The 18,691-nt window shown below is 44.3% G+C and overlaps 1 protein-coding gene across 3 annotated transcripts in view; it reads right to left on the reverse strand.

Annotated features, from left to right (window-relative positions):
- Nucleotides 1-16,501: 16,501 nt before the first annotated feature.
- The window catches only part of BTD (biotinidase), a 40,782-nt gene continuing 38,592 nt past the window's right edge, over nt 16,502-18,691 (reverse strand). For 2 of the 3 annotated variants that reach the window (XM_010856731.1, XM_010856729.1), the window contains exon 4: nt 16,508-17,971. In XM_010856731.1, coding sequence (XP_010855033.1) covers nt 16,799-17,971 — 1,173 coding nt within the window. In that variant the 3' untranslated portion in view covers nt 16,508-16,798. Of the gene's footprint in view, nt 17,972-18,691 lie in introns of all 3 variants that reach the window. The other variant, XM_010856730.1, reaches the window with a different exon arrangement.

Consider the following 18,691-nt stretch of genomic DNA (forward strand, 5'->3'; position numbering starts at 1 on the left):
AACTAACCCCAAAGCATGTGAAAGTATTAGTCGCTCAGTCGTGTCTGATTCTTCATGACCCCATGGGCTGTAGCCCACCAGGCTCCTCTGTCCACGGACTTCTCCAGGCAAGAATACTGGAGTGGGTAGCCATTCCCTTCTCCAGGGGATCCTCGTAACCCAGGGATTGAACCGCGGTCTCCTGCATTGCAGGCAGATTCCATGCCATCCGAGCCACCAGGGAAGCCCAGAGCATGTCATAGCTTAACCCAAGCATCAGTTGGCATTTAAAGAGAGGGGATCTGGTTTAATCGAAAGTGTTTCTTAGATGCCTGTTGGCTCCACCACCCCTAGTCTGTGACATGTAACTCGCTTAAATCTTTAGCTAGAAATGAACATGGCCCAATGACTGAGGTTAGGTGAGCACTAAGCTCTCAAACAGGCTTTTAGGCAAAGTTCACCACCCCCGCCCGAACATGGAGAGGTGGTTCACTTCTGGTGACAGCAGAGCACTGTGAGTTACATCGCCTCAGACCTAGTGGAAACAATGCATTTTCACGTTCACGGGAAATTTTGCACTCGACATGGTCTTGAACCCTCATTGTGCCTGCCCAAAGATGGTAGGATCCAGTATACTAGAGAGCACTTTCTTGTGGTTCTGATATTCATGGTATGATATTCATGATATGATATTCATGATATAAATGACAGAATGTGAACGAAGAGAATTCAAGGAAAGGGGGTGTCTGGAGAAGGACTTTGCCTCCTCACATTCTAGGTGCTTGTGAGTGTAGGGGCTTGGGGAGAAATGCCCCGGTTGCCTACGGTTAGGCGAGAAGGAGTCAGGTGGGAGTAGGACCTAGGACGTTGATAATGGTCCAGAAGCGTTTGCCAAGTGATGTCAGTGAAAACAGCGAGGACCACTGAGCCGCGATGAGATCCGTGACCTTCGTGGTGGTACAACTTGCTCTGGTTGCATTCCTCATTCCAGCTCTGGGGGAGCCTTGACAACCAAGCCCATGTTGCCGGTGCAGCCAGACAGCCAGGGAAGGAGCACAGCAAAACGAGAGCCCTTTCAAAGCCTCCCTCCTGAGAACTGTCATCATTTTCGCTGCCTAATGTTTCCCTGGAAGATCCCACTTACCGTGTTGTCAGTAGCTGGGCAAACTCAAAGTTGACCCACTGTGAAAGTTATTTTCCCTGAAGAGAGACTTGTTGAAAGCAATTACAGGAAAGAATTTTGGGGGAATTTTTTTAATTGAAATACATTTGATTTACAATATTATGTTAGTCTCAGGCATACAGCAAATCGATCAGTTACACATACACACATAAATAGATATCCTTTCTCAGATTCTTTTCTCTTACAGGTTATTATAAAATATTGAGTATAGCTCCCTGTGCTATACAGTAGCTCCTTGTTGGTTATCTGTTTTATGTATCAGTTCAGTTCAGTTCAGTTCAGTCGCTCAGTCGTGTCTGACTCTTTGCGACCCCATGAATCGCAGCACGCCAGGCCTCCCTGTCCATCACCAACTCCCGGAGTTCACTCAAACCCATGTCCATCGAGTCAGTGATGCCATCCAGCCATCTCATCCTCTGTCGTCCCCTTCTCCTCCTGCCCCCAATCCCTCCCACCATCAGAGTCTTTTCCAGTGAGTCAACTCTTCACATGAGGTGGCCAAAGTACTGGAGTTTCAGCTTTAGCATCATTCCTTCCAAAGAAATCCCAGGGCTGATCTTCAGAATGGACTGGTTGGATCTCCTTGCAGTCCAAGGGACTCTCAAGAGTCTTCTCCAACACCACAGTTCAAAGGCATCAATTCTACTAGTGATATATGTTCATCTCAAGCTCCTAATTTATCCCTCCCCTCCCCTCTCCCTTTTGGTAACTATAAGCTTATTTTCTACATCTGTCTCTTTCTGTTTGTAAGTTCATTTGTATCTTTTTTTTTTAGTTTCCATACGGCAAGTGATATCCTATGATAATTTGTCCTTCTTTGTCTGGCTTACTTCACTTACGGTGATAATCTCTAGGTCCGTCCGTTGATGTTGCTGCAAGTGGCATTATTTCATTATTGTCATGGCCGAGTAAACACTCCATTGTGTGTGTGTCTGCGTATGTACGCATACCCCCACGTCTTTATGCATCCATCTGTCAGTGGATACTTTGCTTCCATGTCTTGATTCCGTGTCTTGGTTGCATAGGTTGCTTCCATGTCTTGGCAATTGTAAATAGTGCTGCAATGAACATTGGAGTTCATGTATCTTTTCAAATTAAGGCTTTCTCTGGATATATGCCCAGGAGTGGGCTTGCAGGATCATATGGTAGCTCTATTTTTAGTTTTTTAAGGAACCTCTGTATTGTTCTCCATAGTGGCCACATCAATTTACATTCCCACCGACACTGCAGGACGGTTGTTTCCTGCACACCCCCTCCAGCATTTCTTATCTGTAGACTTTTTAATGATGACCATTCTGGCTGACATGAGGTAATAACCCCATTATAGTTTTGATTTGCATTTCCCTAAAAATTAGTGGTGCTGAGCATCTTTTCATGTGCCCATTGGTCATCTGTATGTCTTCTTTGGAAAAATGTCTGTTTAGATCTTGTACACATTTTTATTAGGTTGGTTGGTTTTTGACATTGAACTCCATGAGCTGTACACTTTAGAAAGTAAGCCCTTGTTGGTTGCATTGTTTGCAGATATTTTCTCCCCATCCATAGATTGTCTTTTCATTTTGTTTATAGTTTCCTTTGCTGTGTAAAAACTTTTTAACTAGGTCCCATTTGTTTATTTTTGCTTGTATCCCATTGCTGTAGATGACAGATCCAAAAAGATCTTGCTCTGATTTATGTCAGAGTGTCCTGCCTGCTTTCCTCTAGGAGTTTCATAGTATCCGCTCTTACCTTTAGGTCTTTAATTCATTTTGAGCTTATTTTTGTGTATGGAGTTAGAGAATGTTCTAGTTTCATTCTTTCACATGTAGCTCTCCTGTTTTCCCAGCGCCAGGCAAGAGTTTTAATGTTGCCCTTACCTTCGGAGATGGATAAGAGCTGAGGCAAGCAACAGATAACCAAAAGCTTAAAAAGAAAAGCTAGGGGAAGAGATGTCCATAAGAGTTTGGAAAAGAAATCTAGAATGCCACACACACACATGAACCTGTGTGCCTTCTTGTATAAGACCTAGGCTACCCTAAATTCTTACCTGTGCCTAATTTTGAGGCTCTGCACAAACAGGAAGTGAAAGCCAATTTTCAACTGCCAAGCTGCATTTTGAAGATGTGCCCTTATAGACACAGCCCTTTGGCAAAGACCAGGGAATTCTTTTGGTGCCAGATGTTTAAGGAAACCTCTGTCCAATTATCAGCTGACTGCTAAGCTAAATGAGTAGAGACTTCACTGGCCACAATGGCAAAAACACAGACTTTACAGAACATGTTCAGAAAAGTCACTAAGCAACCGTAACAATCAGCAGTAACAGCAAACTCTGGGGAGGAGGTGAATCTGATTTCCAGAATTGCCATGTTATATTATTTTAAAAGCCCAATTTTCAACAAAAGGTTGAGATATGCCGAGAAACAACGTAATACCCCTACACAGGAAAAACAATCAATAGAAATGATCCTTGAAGAAGCTGAGACATTGGGTTCACTAGACAAAGAAGCTAAATCATTTATTTTAAACATGTTCAAGGAGCTAGAGAAAACCATGTCTAAAGAATTAAAGTTTTTTAAAAAAAAATACCTCACTAAAGAGAGAATAGAGATAATATTTTTAAAAGCAGATGGAAGTTCTGTATTTGGAAATTACAGTAACTTGAATAGAGGGACTCAACGTTAGATCTCAGGAGACAGAAGAACCAGTGAGTGTGAGGGTAGGTCAATTCCTAGTCTTGAGGAGAAAAGGGGGAAAATGCAAAGTGATCATAGCCTCAGAGACCTGTGAGATCCCAATAAACAGCAACATGCACACAAGGGAAGTCCCAGAAAGAGAAGAGAAAGAAAAGGAGGCAGAATATTTGAAGAAATAATGGCTGAAACTTAATTTCAAAAATGCTAATCTACAAACTCAAAAAGCTCAAAGAACCCCAAGAAGAATATAAACTCAAAGAGATCTAGCCTACACACATTATAATCAAACTCTAAAGACAAAACAAGCATCTTGAAAGCAGAGAGAAGTAATCCATCATGTACAAGAAATCCTAATAACACTAACAGCTAGTTTCTCATCAGAGCTGATGGAGTCAGAAGGCAGGGATGTGGTAGTCAAGGTGCTAAAAGAAAAATACTGTCCATAAAGAGCCTTATATCCAGCACAACTGTCTTTCAGAAATGAAGGACAGATTAAGATGTTTTATTTATTATTACCTATTTGTTATTAAGAAAAATGAAAACATAAAGAGCAACAGTAATGATAACAGCAAACTAAACTTTAAAAACAGTACAAATCTATTTTTTTTTAATTTTTATTTCTCATTTAAAAGTCAACTATATAAAGCTATAATTATAAATCTCTGTTGATGGGTACATAATGTATGAAAATGTGAATTTGTGACAATAACACAAAGGAATAGGGGGAAAGGAGCTCACAGGAGAAACGATTTTGTATAATACAGGCAGACCTTGTTTTATGGGGATCTGCTTTATTGCACTTCACAGATACTGCATTTTTTACAAATTGAAGGTTTGTGGCAATCCTGAATTGGGTAAGTCTATAGGCAGCATATTTCTAACAACATATACTCACTTTATATCTGTCACATTTTGGTAATTGTTGCCAAAATTTCAAATTTTATTCTTATTATATTTGTTATGGTGATCAGTGATCATTGATGTTACTATTGTAATTATTTGGGGGTGCCACAAACCACACCTATTTAAGATGGCAAATTTAATACGTGTGTGTTCGGACTGTCCACCACTTATTTCCTCATCTTTTTTCCCCCGGGCCTCCCTCTGCCTGGAAACACAACAATATTGAAATTAGACCAGTAACTAGTCCTAAAATGGCCTCTAAGTGTTCAAGTGAAAGGAAGAGTCACACACCTCTTACTTTAAATCAAAAGTTCAAACTGATTCCTCTCAGTGAGGAGGGCATGTCAATAGCCCAGAGCAGGCCCACAGCTAGGTCCCTTGACCAAACAGCCAAGTTGTAAATGAATGCAAAAGGAAAGTTTTCAAAGGAAATGAAAAGTGCTGCCCCAGTGAACACATGAATGATCAGAAAGCAAAAGAGCCTTATTGCTGATACATACAAAGTCTGAGTGGTCCAGACAGAAGATGAAACCAGCCACCACATTCCCTTACGGCAAAGCCTGAGCCAGAGCAAGTCCCTAGCTCTCTTCAGTTCTGTGAAGGCTGAGAGAAGCAAGGAAGCTGCAGAAGAAGAGCTGAAGCCCGCAGAGGCTGCTTGCTGAGGTTTAAGGAAAGAAGCCGTCTCTATGACTCCAAGTGCAAGGTGAAGCAGCGTGTGCAGATGTAGAACCTGCAGCAGGTTGTAGCTAAGATGTAGTCAGCTACGCTAAACGACAATAGCTGGGACTGCCTTCTGTTGGAAGGTGATGCCACCTAGGACTTCCATAGCTAGAGAGAAGAACTCAATGCCTGGCTTCAAAGCTTCAAAAAACAGGCTGACTCTAATGTTAGGGGCTAATGCAGCCATGAAATAAAAAGACGCTTACTCCTTGGAAGGAAAATTATGACCAACCAAGACAGCATATTAAAAAGCAGAGACATTACTTTGTCAACAAAGGTCCATCTAGTCAAGGCTATGGTTTTTCCAGTAGTCATGTATGGATGTGAGAGTTGGACTATAAAGAAAGCTGAGCACCAAAGAATTGATGCTTTTGAACTGTGGTGTTGGAGAAGACTCTTGAGAGTCCCTTGGACTGCAAGGAGATCCAACCAGTCCATCCTAAAGGAAATTAGTCCTGAATGTTCATTGGAAGGACCCTGTTTTCAATGTTCATTTGAAAAGACCCTGATGCTGGGAAAGATTGAAGGTAGGAGGAGAAGGGCACGATAGAGGATGAGATGGTTGGATGGCATCACCAACTCAATGGACATGAGTTTGAGTAAACTCTGGGACTTGGTGATGGACAGGGAGGCCTGGAGTGCTGCAGTCCATGGGGTCATAAAGAGTTGGACACGACTGAGCAACTGAACTGACTGAATGCAGCTAACATTGAGCCAATACTCAGATTCTGAAAACCCTGGGGCCTTTAAAAATATGCTATATAACTCTGCCTGTACTACATAAATAGAACAAGAAAGTCTGGATGACACCACGCTTTTTGATAACATGGCTTACTGGATATTTTAAGCCAACTGTTGAAACCCACTGCTCAGAAGAAAAGATCCCTTTTGCGATGATGGCTCACTGCCAGTGCACATGGCTGCCCAAGAGCTCAGAGGGAAATGGACACTGAGATCCAGGCTGCTCCACACTTGCTGACACAGCATCTGCACTTGAGCGCCTGGACTAAGGAGTGATTTCAACCTTCGAGACATTATGTAAGAAGTACATTTCCTATGGCTATAATTCCCATCAGGAAGCTTCCACAAGCCTCTTATCCTTATCCATTAGAGGGCAGACAGAATGAAAACCATAATCACAGAAAATTAACCAAACTGATCCCATGGATAACAGCCTTGTCTAACTCAATGAAACTATGAGCCATGCCATATAGGGCCACCCAAAACAGACAGGTCATGGTGGAGAGCTCTGACAAAACGTGGTCCATTGAAGAAGAGAATGGAAAACCACTTCAGTATTCTTGCCTTGAGAACCCCAAGACCAGCATGAAAAGGCAAAAAGATAGGACACTGAAAGATGAACTCCCCAGGTCAGTAGGTGCCCAATAGGCTACTGGAGAAAAGTGGAGAAATAACTCCAGAAAGAATGAAGGGATGGAGCCAAAGTGAAACCAACGCCAGTTGTGGCTGTGACTGGTGATGGGAATACAGTCTGATGCTGTAAAGAACAATATTGCATGGGAACCTGAAATGTTAGGTCCATGAATCAAGGTAAATCAGAAGTGATCAAACAGGAGATGTCAAGAGTGAACATCTACATTTTAGGAATCAGTGAACTAAAATGGACTGGAACGGGCGAATGTCATTCAGATGACCATTATATCTACTTCTGTGGGCAAGAACCCATTAGAAGAAATAGAGTAGCCATCATAGTCAACAAAAGAGTCCAAAATGCAGTACTTGGGTACAGTCTCAAACACAACAGAATGATCTCTGCTTGTTCCAAGGCAACCCATTCAATATCACAGTAATCCAAGTCTAGGCCCCAACCACTAATGACAAAGAAGTTGAAGTTGAAATTCAATGGTTCTATAAAGACCTACAAGACCTTCTAGAACTAACACCAAAAAAAGAAGTCCTTTTCATCATAGGGGACTGGAATGCAAAAGTAGGAAGTCGAGAAACACCTGGAGTAACAGGCAAGTTTGGCCTTGAAATACAAAATGAAGCAGGGCAAAGGCTAACAGTTTTGCCAAGAGAATGCAATGGTCATAGCAAACACCCTCTTCCAACAAGACAAGAGACAACTCCACACATGAACATCACCAGATGCAATACCGAAATTATATTGATTATATTCTTTGCAGCCAAAGATGGAGAAGCTCTATACAGTCAACAAAAACAAGACCGGGAGCTGACTGTGGCTCAGATCATGAACTCTTTATTACAAAATTCAGACTTAAATGAAGAAAGTAGGGAAAACCACTAGACCATTCAGGTATGGCCTAAATCAAATCCCTTATGATTATACAGTGGAAGTGAGAAATAGATTCAAGGGATTAGACCTGACAGACAGAGTGTCTGATGAACTATGGCTAGAAGTTCATGACATTGTACAGGAGACAGCGATCAAGATCATCCCCAAGAAAAAGCAGTGCAAAAAGGCAAAATGGTTGTCTGAGGAGGCCTTACAAATAGCTGAGAAAAGAAGAGAACTGAAAGGGAAAGGAAAAAAGGAAAGATAAAAGCATCTGAATGCAGAGTTCCAAAGAATAGCAAGGAGAGATAAGAAAGAGTTCCTCAGTGATCAATGCAAAGAAATAGAGGAAAGCAATAGAATGGGAAAGACTAGATCTCTCTTCAAGAAAATTAGAGATACCAAGGGAACATTTCATGCAAAGATGGATACAATAAAGGACAGAAACTGTATGGACCTAACAGAAGCAGAAGATATTAAGAAGAGGTGGCAAGAATATACAGAAGAACTATACAAAAAAGATCTTAATGAGCCAGATAACCACGATACTGTGATCACTTACCTAGAGCCAGACATCCGGGAATGTGAAGTCAAGTGGACCTTAGGAAGCATATCTCCGAACAAAGCTGTGGAGTTGATGGAACTCCAGCTGAGCTATTTCAAATCCTAAAAGATGATGCTGTGAAAGTGCTGTACTCAAGATGCCAGCAAAGTTAGAAAGCTCAGCAGTGACCACAGACCTGGAAAAGGTCAGTTTTCATTCCAATCCTAAAGAAAGGCAATGCCAAAGAATGTTCAAACTACTGCACAATTCCACTCATCTCACATGCTAGCAAAGTGATGCTCAAAATTCTCCAAACTAGGCTCCAACAGTATATGAACCGAGAACTTCCAGCTGTTCAAGCTGGATTTGGAAAAGGCAGAGGAACCAGAGATCAAATTGCCAACATCTGTTGGACCATAGAAAAAGCAAGAGAGTTCCAGAAATACATCTACTTCTGCTTCACTGACTGTGCCAAAGCCTTTGACTGTGTGGGTCAGGACAAACTCTGGAAAATTCTTCAAGAGATGGGAATACCAGACCACCTGACCTGCCTCCTGAGAAATCTGTATGCAGGTCAGGAAGCAACAGTTAAAACCGGACATGAAACAATGGATTGGTTCCAAATTGTAAAAGGAGTACGTCAAGGCTGTATATTGTCACCCTGCTTATTTAACTTATATGCAGAGTACATCATGCAAAATGCCAGGCTGGATGAAGCACAAGCTGGAATCAAGATTGCCAGGAGAAATAGCAATAACCTCAGATATGCAAATGATATCACCCTTATGGCAGAAAATGAAGAGGAGCTGAAGAGCCTCTTGATGAAAGTGAAAGAGAAGAGTGAAAAATTTGGCTTAAAACTCAACATTCAAAAAACTCAGATCATGGCATCTGGTCCCATCACTTCATGGCAAGTAGATGGGGAAACAATGGAAACAGTGAGAGACTAAAATCATGGTCCCTTCAGTGTTGGGACCAGATGGATGCCATGATTTAGTCTTTTGAATGCCGAGTTTTAAGCCAGGTTTTTCACTCTGCTGTTTTACCTTCATCAAGAAGCTCTTTAGCTCCTCTTTGCTTTCTGCCATTAGAGTGGTGTCATCTGCATATCTCAGGTTATTGGTATTTCTCCCTGCAATCTTGATTCCAGATTGTGCTTCATCCAGCCTGGCATTTCGCATGATGTACTCTGCATGTAAGTTAAATAAGCAGGGTGACACTATATAACCTTGACGTACTCCTTTCCCAGTTTTGAACCAGTCCATTGTTCCATGTCCAGTTTTAACTGTTGTTTCTTGACCTGCATACAGGTTTCTGAGGAGGCAGGTAAGGTGGTCTGGTATTCCCATCTCTTTAAGAATTTTCCACAGTTTGTTGTTATCCACACAGTCAAAGGCATAGTCAATGTTTTTCTGGAATATTCTTGCTTTTTCTATGATCCAACGGATGTTGGCAATTTGATCTCTGGTTCCTCTGCCTTTTCTAAATTCAGCTTGTACATCTGGAATTTTTTGGTTTATGTACTGTTGAAGCCTGGCTTGAAGGATTTTGAACACTACCTTGCTTGCAAGTGAGATGAGTGCAATTGTGTGGTAGTTTGAACATTCTTTGGCATTGCCCTTCTTTTGGATTTGAATGAAAGCTGACTTTTTCCAGTCCTGTGGCCACTGCTGAGTTTTCCAAATTTGCTGGCATATTGATTAATGAAAGCAAAAATATAACATTTCACTTCACTGTAGTGAAAGCAGTGCTTAGAAGGAAATTTAGCTGACAACATAGTAAAAAGGGAGAAAGGTCTCAAATCTATAATCTTCCAGTTTAAGATATTAGACAAAAGAAGTGCAGACAGAACCCAAAGCAGGCAGAAGAAAACAATAGAAGTTAGAGCGAAAATAAATGTGGGCATTCAAGAAAAAAGAAAAACCAACAAAACAATCCCTCTACAGAAGTCTGAAAAAACTGACAGACGTGTAGCTAGATCGATCCAGAAAAAAAGAGTGAAAATCAGGAAAAGAAGAGGAATTCTAATAACCTCATAGAAATCAAATGAATTTATAAGACAGTACTATGAATAATTATATACCAACAAAGCTACTAATCTAAATGAACAAATTCCTAGGAAGATAAACTATCAAAACTGTTTCAAGAAGGGGTAGTATAGAAAAGTCTGAGTAGGCTTATGCTACATAAAGACATTGAATTAAAAAAAAAAATCCCCATGAAGAAACGCTCGGGACCAGGTGACTTCACTGGTGAATTGTACAAAACGTTTCAAGAAGTAACACCAGGCTTTCAGAAACTCTTTTTAAAAACAGACGAGAGGGAAACATTTCCACCTGGCTCTGTGAGGTATTAACCTCATAACCAAAACCAGACAAAGGCATCTTAAGACCACTACAGAACTATTCTTTTATGAGCACAGATGCTAAAGTTATCAACAAAATAGTATCAAACCAAATCCATCACCATCTAGAAACCTTCATACACCATGAATATCCCTTATGAATACAGACGCAAAAAGGCATCAAAAGAAAAATACTATCAACTCAACTATATCAGTGCTGAAAAAGTATCATAGGAACTTCCCTGGTGGTCTGATGGTAAAGAATCTGCCTGCCAATTCAGAGCACACGGGATGATCCCTGGTCCGGGAATTAAGATCCCACAAGTTGCTGGGCAACCAAGCCCGTGTCCCCAGAGCCCACGTTCTGCAGCAAGAGAACCCACCACAGTGAGAAGCCCGCTCACTGCAAGGAGAACGCCCCGCTCACCACAACTAGAGGAAGCCCTCGGGCAGCAGCAGAGACCCAGCGCAGCCAACAATAAACGTTACATACCATGACTAAGTGGGGCTTATCCCGGGAATGCAAGATATGTCCAACATATAAAAATAAGTCAGTGTAATACTCCATATCAATAAAAGCGGCAAACACTTGATTATCACTATTAATGGAGAAAAAGAATTTTGAAGATAAAAACACTAAACACTAGGAGTAGAAGGAAGCGCCAACTATGAGAAGCCCACAGCTGACATGAATGAATGAATGAAAGCTTTTCCCCAAGATCAGAAATGAGGCAAGGATGTTCAGTCTCACCTCATCAACCCAACACTGTACTAGAGGTTCCAGTCAGCACAATTAGGCGGGAGGGGGGAAAAAGTGTTTATACAAAAGGAAAAAGTTAATCTATGTGTAGATGACAGGATCTTGTATATTTGTGGTTGTTCAGTCACTCAGTCGTGTCCGAGTCTTTGCGACGCCATGGACTGCAGCATGCCAGGCCTCCCTGTCCATCACCAACTCCCAGAGCTTGCTCAAACTCATGTCCATTGATTTGGTGATGCCATCCAGCCATCTCATCCTCTTCTCCTCCTGCCTTCAATCTTTCCCAGCATCAGGGTCTTTTCTAATGAGTCAGTTGATGGCAAAGTAATGTCTCTGCTTTTTAATATGCTGTCTAGGTTTGTCATAGCTTTTCTTCCAAGGAGCAAGTGTCTTTTAATAGAGAAAACCCTAAAAACTCCACCAGAAAATTATTAGTGCTGTGACGTTCAGCAAGGTTGCTAGAGTCAAGATCAATATAAAAAATCAACTGTATTTTTATACACTTGCAATTAATGATTTAAAATGAATTTAAAAGAACAATTCCATTTATTATAGCATTCCCCAAAATACTTGGGAATAAAAATAAAAGGAATTCGTACACTAAAAATGACTAAATAAGAATACATCCTGTGTTCATGAATTGGAAAACAATATTATTAAAATGGCAGCACTCCCCAAATTATAGGTTTAATGAAATATCTATCAAAATTCCAGTGATTTTTTGACAAAAATCTTACAAGATGACCCCAAAAAGTTCATATGGAACTTCAAAGGATCCAAAATAGCCAAAGCAATTTTAATGAAGAACAAAGAGGACTCATGCGTCCCAATCTAAAAACTTACTACAATGCTACTGTAATAAGGTCGACTGTGATACTCACTCAAGAACAGACATACAGACCAGTGGCACTGCGCTGAGTTTAGAAATAATCCCACTCATTTATGGTCAGTAGATTTCTGTAAAGGCACCAAGATAATGCAAAGGGGAAAAAATAACCTCTTTCAACAAATGGTGCTGGGACAGCTAGATGCTCACTTGCAAAAGAATGAATTTGGACCCCTACTTCACAACATATACAAAAATTAACTTCTGTGGGTCTTAGATCTAAATGTAGGAGCTCAAGCTAGAAAATATTTAGAAGAAAACAGCTCTAAGTCTGTGCCCGTGGATTAGGTATGACACCTAAAGCACAAACAACTAAGAAAAAACAGATAAATTAGATTTCATCTTAACGATTTCATCACAAAATTAAAAACTTTTGTGTACCAAAAACCAATATCAAAAAGTGAAAAGACAGCCAACAAACGGAGAAAATATTTGCAGATCACTTATCTGGTAAGGGTCTAATATTCAAAATAGAGAACTCCTACAACTAAATAATAAAAAGAAAATTCAGTTTTTTTACGTGGGCATAAGGTTTTATTTTTTCCGGACTCCTCATTTTGCATTCGGGTGGAGCCGGTCAACAGCGCTGTGTTAGTTCAGGTGGACAGCGGAGGGATTCAGCCGCGCACACGTGAGGATGAAATGATGCCATTTGCAGCAGCATGGGCGGACCCGGAGACTGCCACACTGAGCTCGGTCAGTCAGGGGAGAACTATCCTAGGACATCCCTTGTATGTGGAATCGAAAAAGAAAGACACGAATGAACTTACAAAACAGAAAGCGACTGACCAACGTAGAGAACAAACTGGTAGTTGCCAGCAAGGAGGGGCGAGAAGGGGTAGTTTGGAATCGGGATGGACACGCACACGCTGCTGAATGTACAAGGGTCATCACAAGGACCTACCGCACAGCACGGGGAACTCTGCTCAGGGTGACGTGGCAGCCTGGATGGGAGGGGAGTCGGGGGGAGAATGGAGGCATACGATTTTAATCATTTCTTCAAAAAAGATATGTAAGTGGCCAATAAGCACTTGGAAGAATCTTCAGAGCTTCCCTGGTGGCTCAGTGGTGAGGAGTCACCACCACTCCTGCCAGGGCAGGAGACACCCGTTGGACCCCTGGTCCGAGAGGATCCCACGTGCGGCAGAAAAACGGGGCCCGAGCGCCACCCGGAACCGCGGCTTCCGAGCCCACGCTCTGCAGCTCCTGAGGGCAGAGAGCTCACGGCTCTGCAACAAGAGAAGCCGCTGCAACAGAAGCTCTCGCACTGCAACGAGGAGCAGCCCCCGCTCGCTGCAGCTAGAGAAGAGCCCAGGCCCCACTCGCCGCAGCCAGAGAAAAGCCCAGGCCCCGCTGGCCCCAGCTAGAGAAAAGCCCAGGCAGCATCGAACACCCGGCACAGCCACAAATGCAAAATTTTTCATTAAGAAAAGAAAGGTACGTCTCATTATTTGCCATGAGAGAAATGAAATCACACCCACAACGGAAACCACAGCCATTGGGACGGCTATGATTTTAACAGACGACAACAAGCACTGGCAAGAATGTGAAAATATTGGAATACTTTAACACTGCTAATAGGGCTGTAAAATGATGTAGTCCCTTTGGAAAACTCTTGCTGCTGCTGCTGTGCGACCCCATAGACGGCAGCCCACCAGGCTCCGCCGTCCCTGGGATTCTCCAGGCAAGGACACTGGAGTGGGTTGCCATGTTCTTCTCCAAAACAGTCTTGACAGTTCCTCAAACAATTAAACACTACCCTATGACCCAGCAATTACTCTCCTAGGCGTATACACAAGGAGTTGAAAACACATGTTCACATATATAAACTTGTGCATGAACGTTCATAGCAGCATCATTCCTAATAGCCAAAGGTGGCAGCCCCCTGAAGCCCACTTACTTATGAATGGATAAACAAACGCGATGCGTCCATACAGTGAAACGTTATTCAACCATAAAAAGGAAGACCTTGTAGGCGGTACACAAGCATAAACCTTGAAAACGATACACTAGGCGGAAGGAGGCAGGAACAAAAGGCCACCTGGGGTGTGATTCTATTTAGAGAGACTGTTCAGAATGGGCAAATCCAGAGATAGGGAGCATGTCAGTGCCTGCCAAGGGGGGGTGGGCGTGACTGCTCGTGGGCACAGCGTCTGTTTCGGCGGGGGGGAGGGTGCTGGTCCCAGGCGGGGCTCTCTCGGCGGGGTGCTGGGGAGGCCCTCCTCCTGAGAGGCCTCGGCAGGCGCTGGGACAGACAGGCTGCCGGCAGGCCGCGGCTGCGCCTTCCCTAAGAACGGCACTTCTTCAGCTCACTACTGCCTCTCACTTCCTCTTGGAGGAAAACCGCAGACAGGCCCAGCTGCACCTTCATGGGAAACCGCACCAACCGGCCACTTCCCCCAAGCCCGATTCTGCCAAAAGTACACCCCGGGGCGTCCCGCCTCTCTGCTGTGGTCCGGATCAACGTTTGCTTCCTGAGTTTCAGGATCGCAGCTCACAAAAGCATGTCATGACCATGAGTCATGGGTGCTTTTTTTTCTATCTTGAAAATGATTTATTCTGCTCATTTCCCCTACCCTCCGCTTTGCTCTGCCATCTGGCAACTGCTTTTCATCGTGGAAGCCCCCCCCTCATTTCTGCTTTGTTTGCAGTTCTTTCTGAATCTTCAGTAGATAGCAGCTCGGGGAAAGTTCTTGGTGCTCTGCTCGCGGGAGCAGAAGGTGCATCCAGCAGGTGCCTCAGAAGCGTCACTGGTGAAGGAGCTGCACCACGCCTGCATGTAGGCCTGGCCTCTGTCTCTCTCGGGCTGATCTGAATCATCTCGGCAGGAAGCAAGATATGCATTTCTGAGATGATTTCTGCTTCCCTGGGGCGGCGGCCGTGGCCACATCCGGAGCCGCGTGGCGCCGCCAGCTCACCCCTCCTGGGTCTGCGCCAGCATCTGGTGGGAGAGGTCCCCGTTCTGTTCCAGGGGGACCTCCCGGGTTTCCTCGGGAATCCTGATTTGCGTCTGCAAATTCCCTGAAGGCCAGACTGATTCATTCCAGGCCTTTGCAAGCAGGCAGTGAGTCAGTGGGTCTTCACTTCTTTCCCACGTGAATGATTCAACACACATTCCATGCAGAAGAAAACGGGCGCACCAAGGTCAAATAAACAGGCGAGGTCTGCATGGGGAAGTGCAAACCAGGAGGCCAAGAAAGCACCGGCCAGTCTGACTCTAGGGTCTGTGCTCTTTATTATCCTGCCTGAGAGCCAGAGAAGGGTCCAGAAGGGCCACACGGTGGGAGACGGGCAAAGAATCTCATTTTCGCTTTGTATAATTATAATAACAGTTAATTATATATTATATATATATGCACATACTGCTTTAAAACACCTAATTTATAACGGAGATGAAACTAGCTATATCTTGAAGAGGCAAATCACATAAAGCTAACTATCCATTTTCTTTAAAAAAAAAAAAAAAACTATCCATTTTCCACTTTAAAAATGATCTGAGATAATTACTAGGCATAGAGTCAAAACAACTTGGAAATGTTGGACACAAGGAATACCGACACCAGAGGCCTGAAAATGGTCTTCACACACTGAATACGATTTTGCATCTACAGTTCACTCTGTGGGAGGTCCTGCTCCGGCTGTGGTGGGCTCTCCAAAGACACCTGTCCAGTGACTGGATAAAGTCTGCATGCGCCAGCCCCAGGCCGCTCCAGCCACCTGTCTGCAAGGAGAAGGCCCTGAGTTCACAGCATCGCTCCATCCCTTACAGCTGGGCAGCCAGAAGGCGCTTGCCCAGAGCCAGTGTGATTTATTGACGTGCCTGGAATCCCTGGATGAGACACACTGTGCCCAGGAATCCTATTACTCATCTGTTCCCATCACTGCCCTCTCTTCAGCACTTTTTCCAGCCTCTCTCTCTCTCTGGGGCACAGCCCTCTTTCTTTCCAGTTATGCTGAGGCCTGCCTGACACATTCCGATCACTGGCAGAAAGGCAGATTTGAGAAAAGTTTCCCCTCTGTTTTCAAAAGCTGCCTCAGGCTCCACATTGCTGGGGCCGCCTGTGGCTGTGGCATGATGGGTCCGAATTCTGGCCACCAGTAGGGAAAAGTCCCCACGGCAGCCATTCTAAGACGGCTTTTGCTTTGAGTGTTCTTACCCTCGATAATGTTTGAGGCTTGTGAAATACCCGTATATCCTGGGAGTCACTTGATCAACAACAAGAAAAAGCACACACAACAAGCAGAACTAGCCGTCTTGTGGACATGTGAAACATAAGCTGACGTTTATTTCTGTTTGAGCTCTTAAATCAATTGTGTGATGAAAGATCTGCTGGAGGAAGAAATGGCTTGAAAAATAGAAATGAGAGTATAAAATACCAGAAAATACCTCACTAATTTCCACCTAAGAGGGAAAGACCCTGACGCAGCCTGTCTCCCTACCTCCTCCCTGCCTCCCAGATGGGCTCTGGGGCAAAGAGGAGGTCCCACTGCCGTGAGCTTCAGCCTGTGTCGGTGTGTGTATGTGGGTGGGGGGGCATTTCCAAAACCCCCTAGTCCCTCTCATATAACCGCCCGTAGAGAGCTGCCGTCACCAGCCCAGAGGACAGTCCCCTCTTCTTCAGGAAATACTGATCACTCTCCCAGCCCAGCTGGTCAGGGGTTTCCAGCATCATCCCTGAGGTCAGAAGCATTGGGAAGATATAAGAAGTACTGAAGTTCCCCCACAGGTGAAACTCGAACATCCCCATGGCCTCTGTGATCTCCTGCCCGCACGTGTCAAAGCCAAGACCCCCACACTTGACCAGCGCACAGACTTGGACATAGTAGGTGCCGTGCACGGTGTGAAGACCATCGAAGACCCCCAGGGCATACAGCTCCGGGGACACGGAGGGCCTCCGGTAAAGCAGATGACAGCAGAGGCCGTGTGCACAGACATGGACGTGGCCGTCCCTCCCCCACACGGGAACCAGGGTGAAATTGTCATACATCATCTCAGAGTTAAACGTGGGAGAGGCATTCGTGGTTGATTTGGGGGCCGCATCACAGTGGACGTCCTGGGCATCCTTCTCTGAGTAGGGATCCCCTGCCAAGAGTTGTAAGAACTTCCTGTGGAACGGGTCAGTTTTCCCTGTGGCGTTCCCTGCACTGACGAGCCCCGGTGGGTTTCTGGCCACCTCAGCAGTTATGAGGCGGCCTTCAGGGCTGTCCATGCTGTGGTGCCAAAAGGACTTCAGAGGGGTGTGTATGCCACTCCCCGTCATCCCCAGAGACGGGTGGTGGATGTTCGCAGCCAGAAGGTTGATGCCAAAGGCGATGGCAAAACCGCTCTGAATCTGAATGGCCGCCAAGAGTGGGAGCTGGTTCATCCAGGCAGTCGGATACACAACGTGCTTCACCTCGGAGTCCTGGAGGAGCCTGACGGCAGGGTCAAAGAACAATATGTCAAAGCAAGTGAAGACGCCGAACTTGCCAGCGAAGGGGGTGTCAAAGACTGTGTGATCCACCTCCAGAGGGGTATCGAACGCTGCCTCAAAATAGAGGTTGTGTTTGCGGTAGCGGTCAACCAGGGTTCCATTACTGCTGAACACAACGTTCGTGTTAAACTGGTATCTACCGTCACTCGGGCACCCTGGGTCACTGCTATGGCAAGGCTGCTTTGTCCCAAGATTGGCCACCAGGAACATCTCTCCCTTCATAGCCATGCAACTCAGGCGCTGGAGGACCTAGAGGGGGAAATGAAAGTGTGAACGAAGGAAGTTTTAAACCCTGCCTCCTTCTTATAATTTTAGAACAGTACCTGTATTGTGTCCATAATATGTAAACAGCTAACATAAATCAAGAAGAAAAGAGTACCCACCACTGAAAGCACGCAGAGAACACGGACAAGCGGGCTACAGATGAGCAAATACGAAGGGCCAACAAACACCTGAGGAGACGCTCAGTCTCTTTAGCAGTAAGGACACGCAGGTTAATATGACAATGAGGTGTCATTTCTCACCTCCATAAGACTGGCAAAAATTAAAAAGGCTATTCTCTCTCTCACTGACCAAAGGATGGGCAAACAGGCACTCATGTGCTATTACTGGGGATGCAAAGTGCAACAAAGTCCTTTAAAGGGAAAACACAGTGCTCTTGAAAAAATAATTTTAAAAGTGTTTATCCTGGCGGGGGGCGGGAGGTCCAATCAATGTGGCAGAATAGGGGGATGTGGAGCTCACCTCCTCACACATACACATCAAAATACACCTCCATCTTGAATAATTCTCACAAAATACCCGCTGAATGCTGGCAGACCATCTCAAACACCCAAAATCATAAGAGAAATCTCCACACACCGGATAGAACGAAAGAAAAAAAAGCTGAGGCGGGGGTGGATTGGGATGGGACTTGCACCCCTAAGAAGTAGCTGTGAAAGAGCAAAGGGTCCCGCACCCTGGGAAGCC

Source organism: Bison bison, unplaced genomic scaffold (genome assembly GCF_000754665.1).
Source record: "Bison bison bison isolate TAMUID 2011002044 unplaced genomic scaffold, Bison_UMD1.0 scf7180017864374, whole genome shotgun sequence".
In the NCBI taxonomy this organism is placed as follows: Eukaryota; Metazoa; Chordata; class Mammalia; order Artiodactyla; family Bovidae; genus Bison; species Bison bison.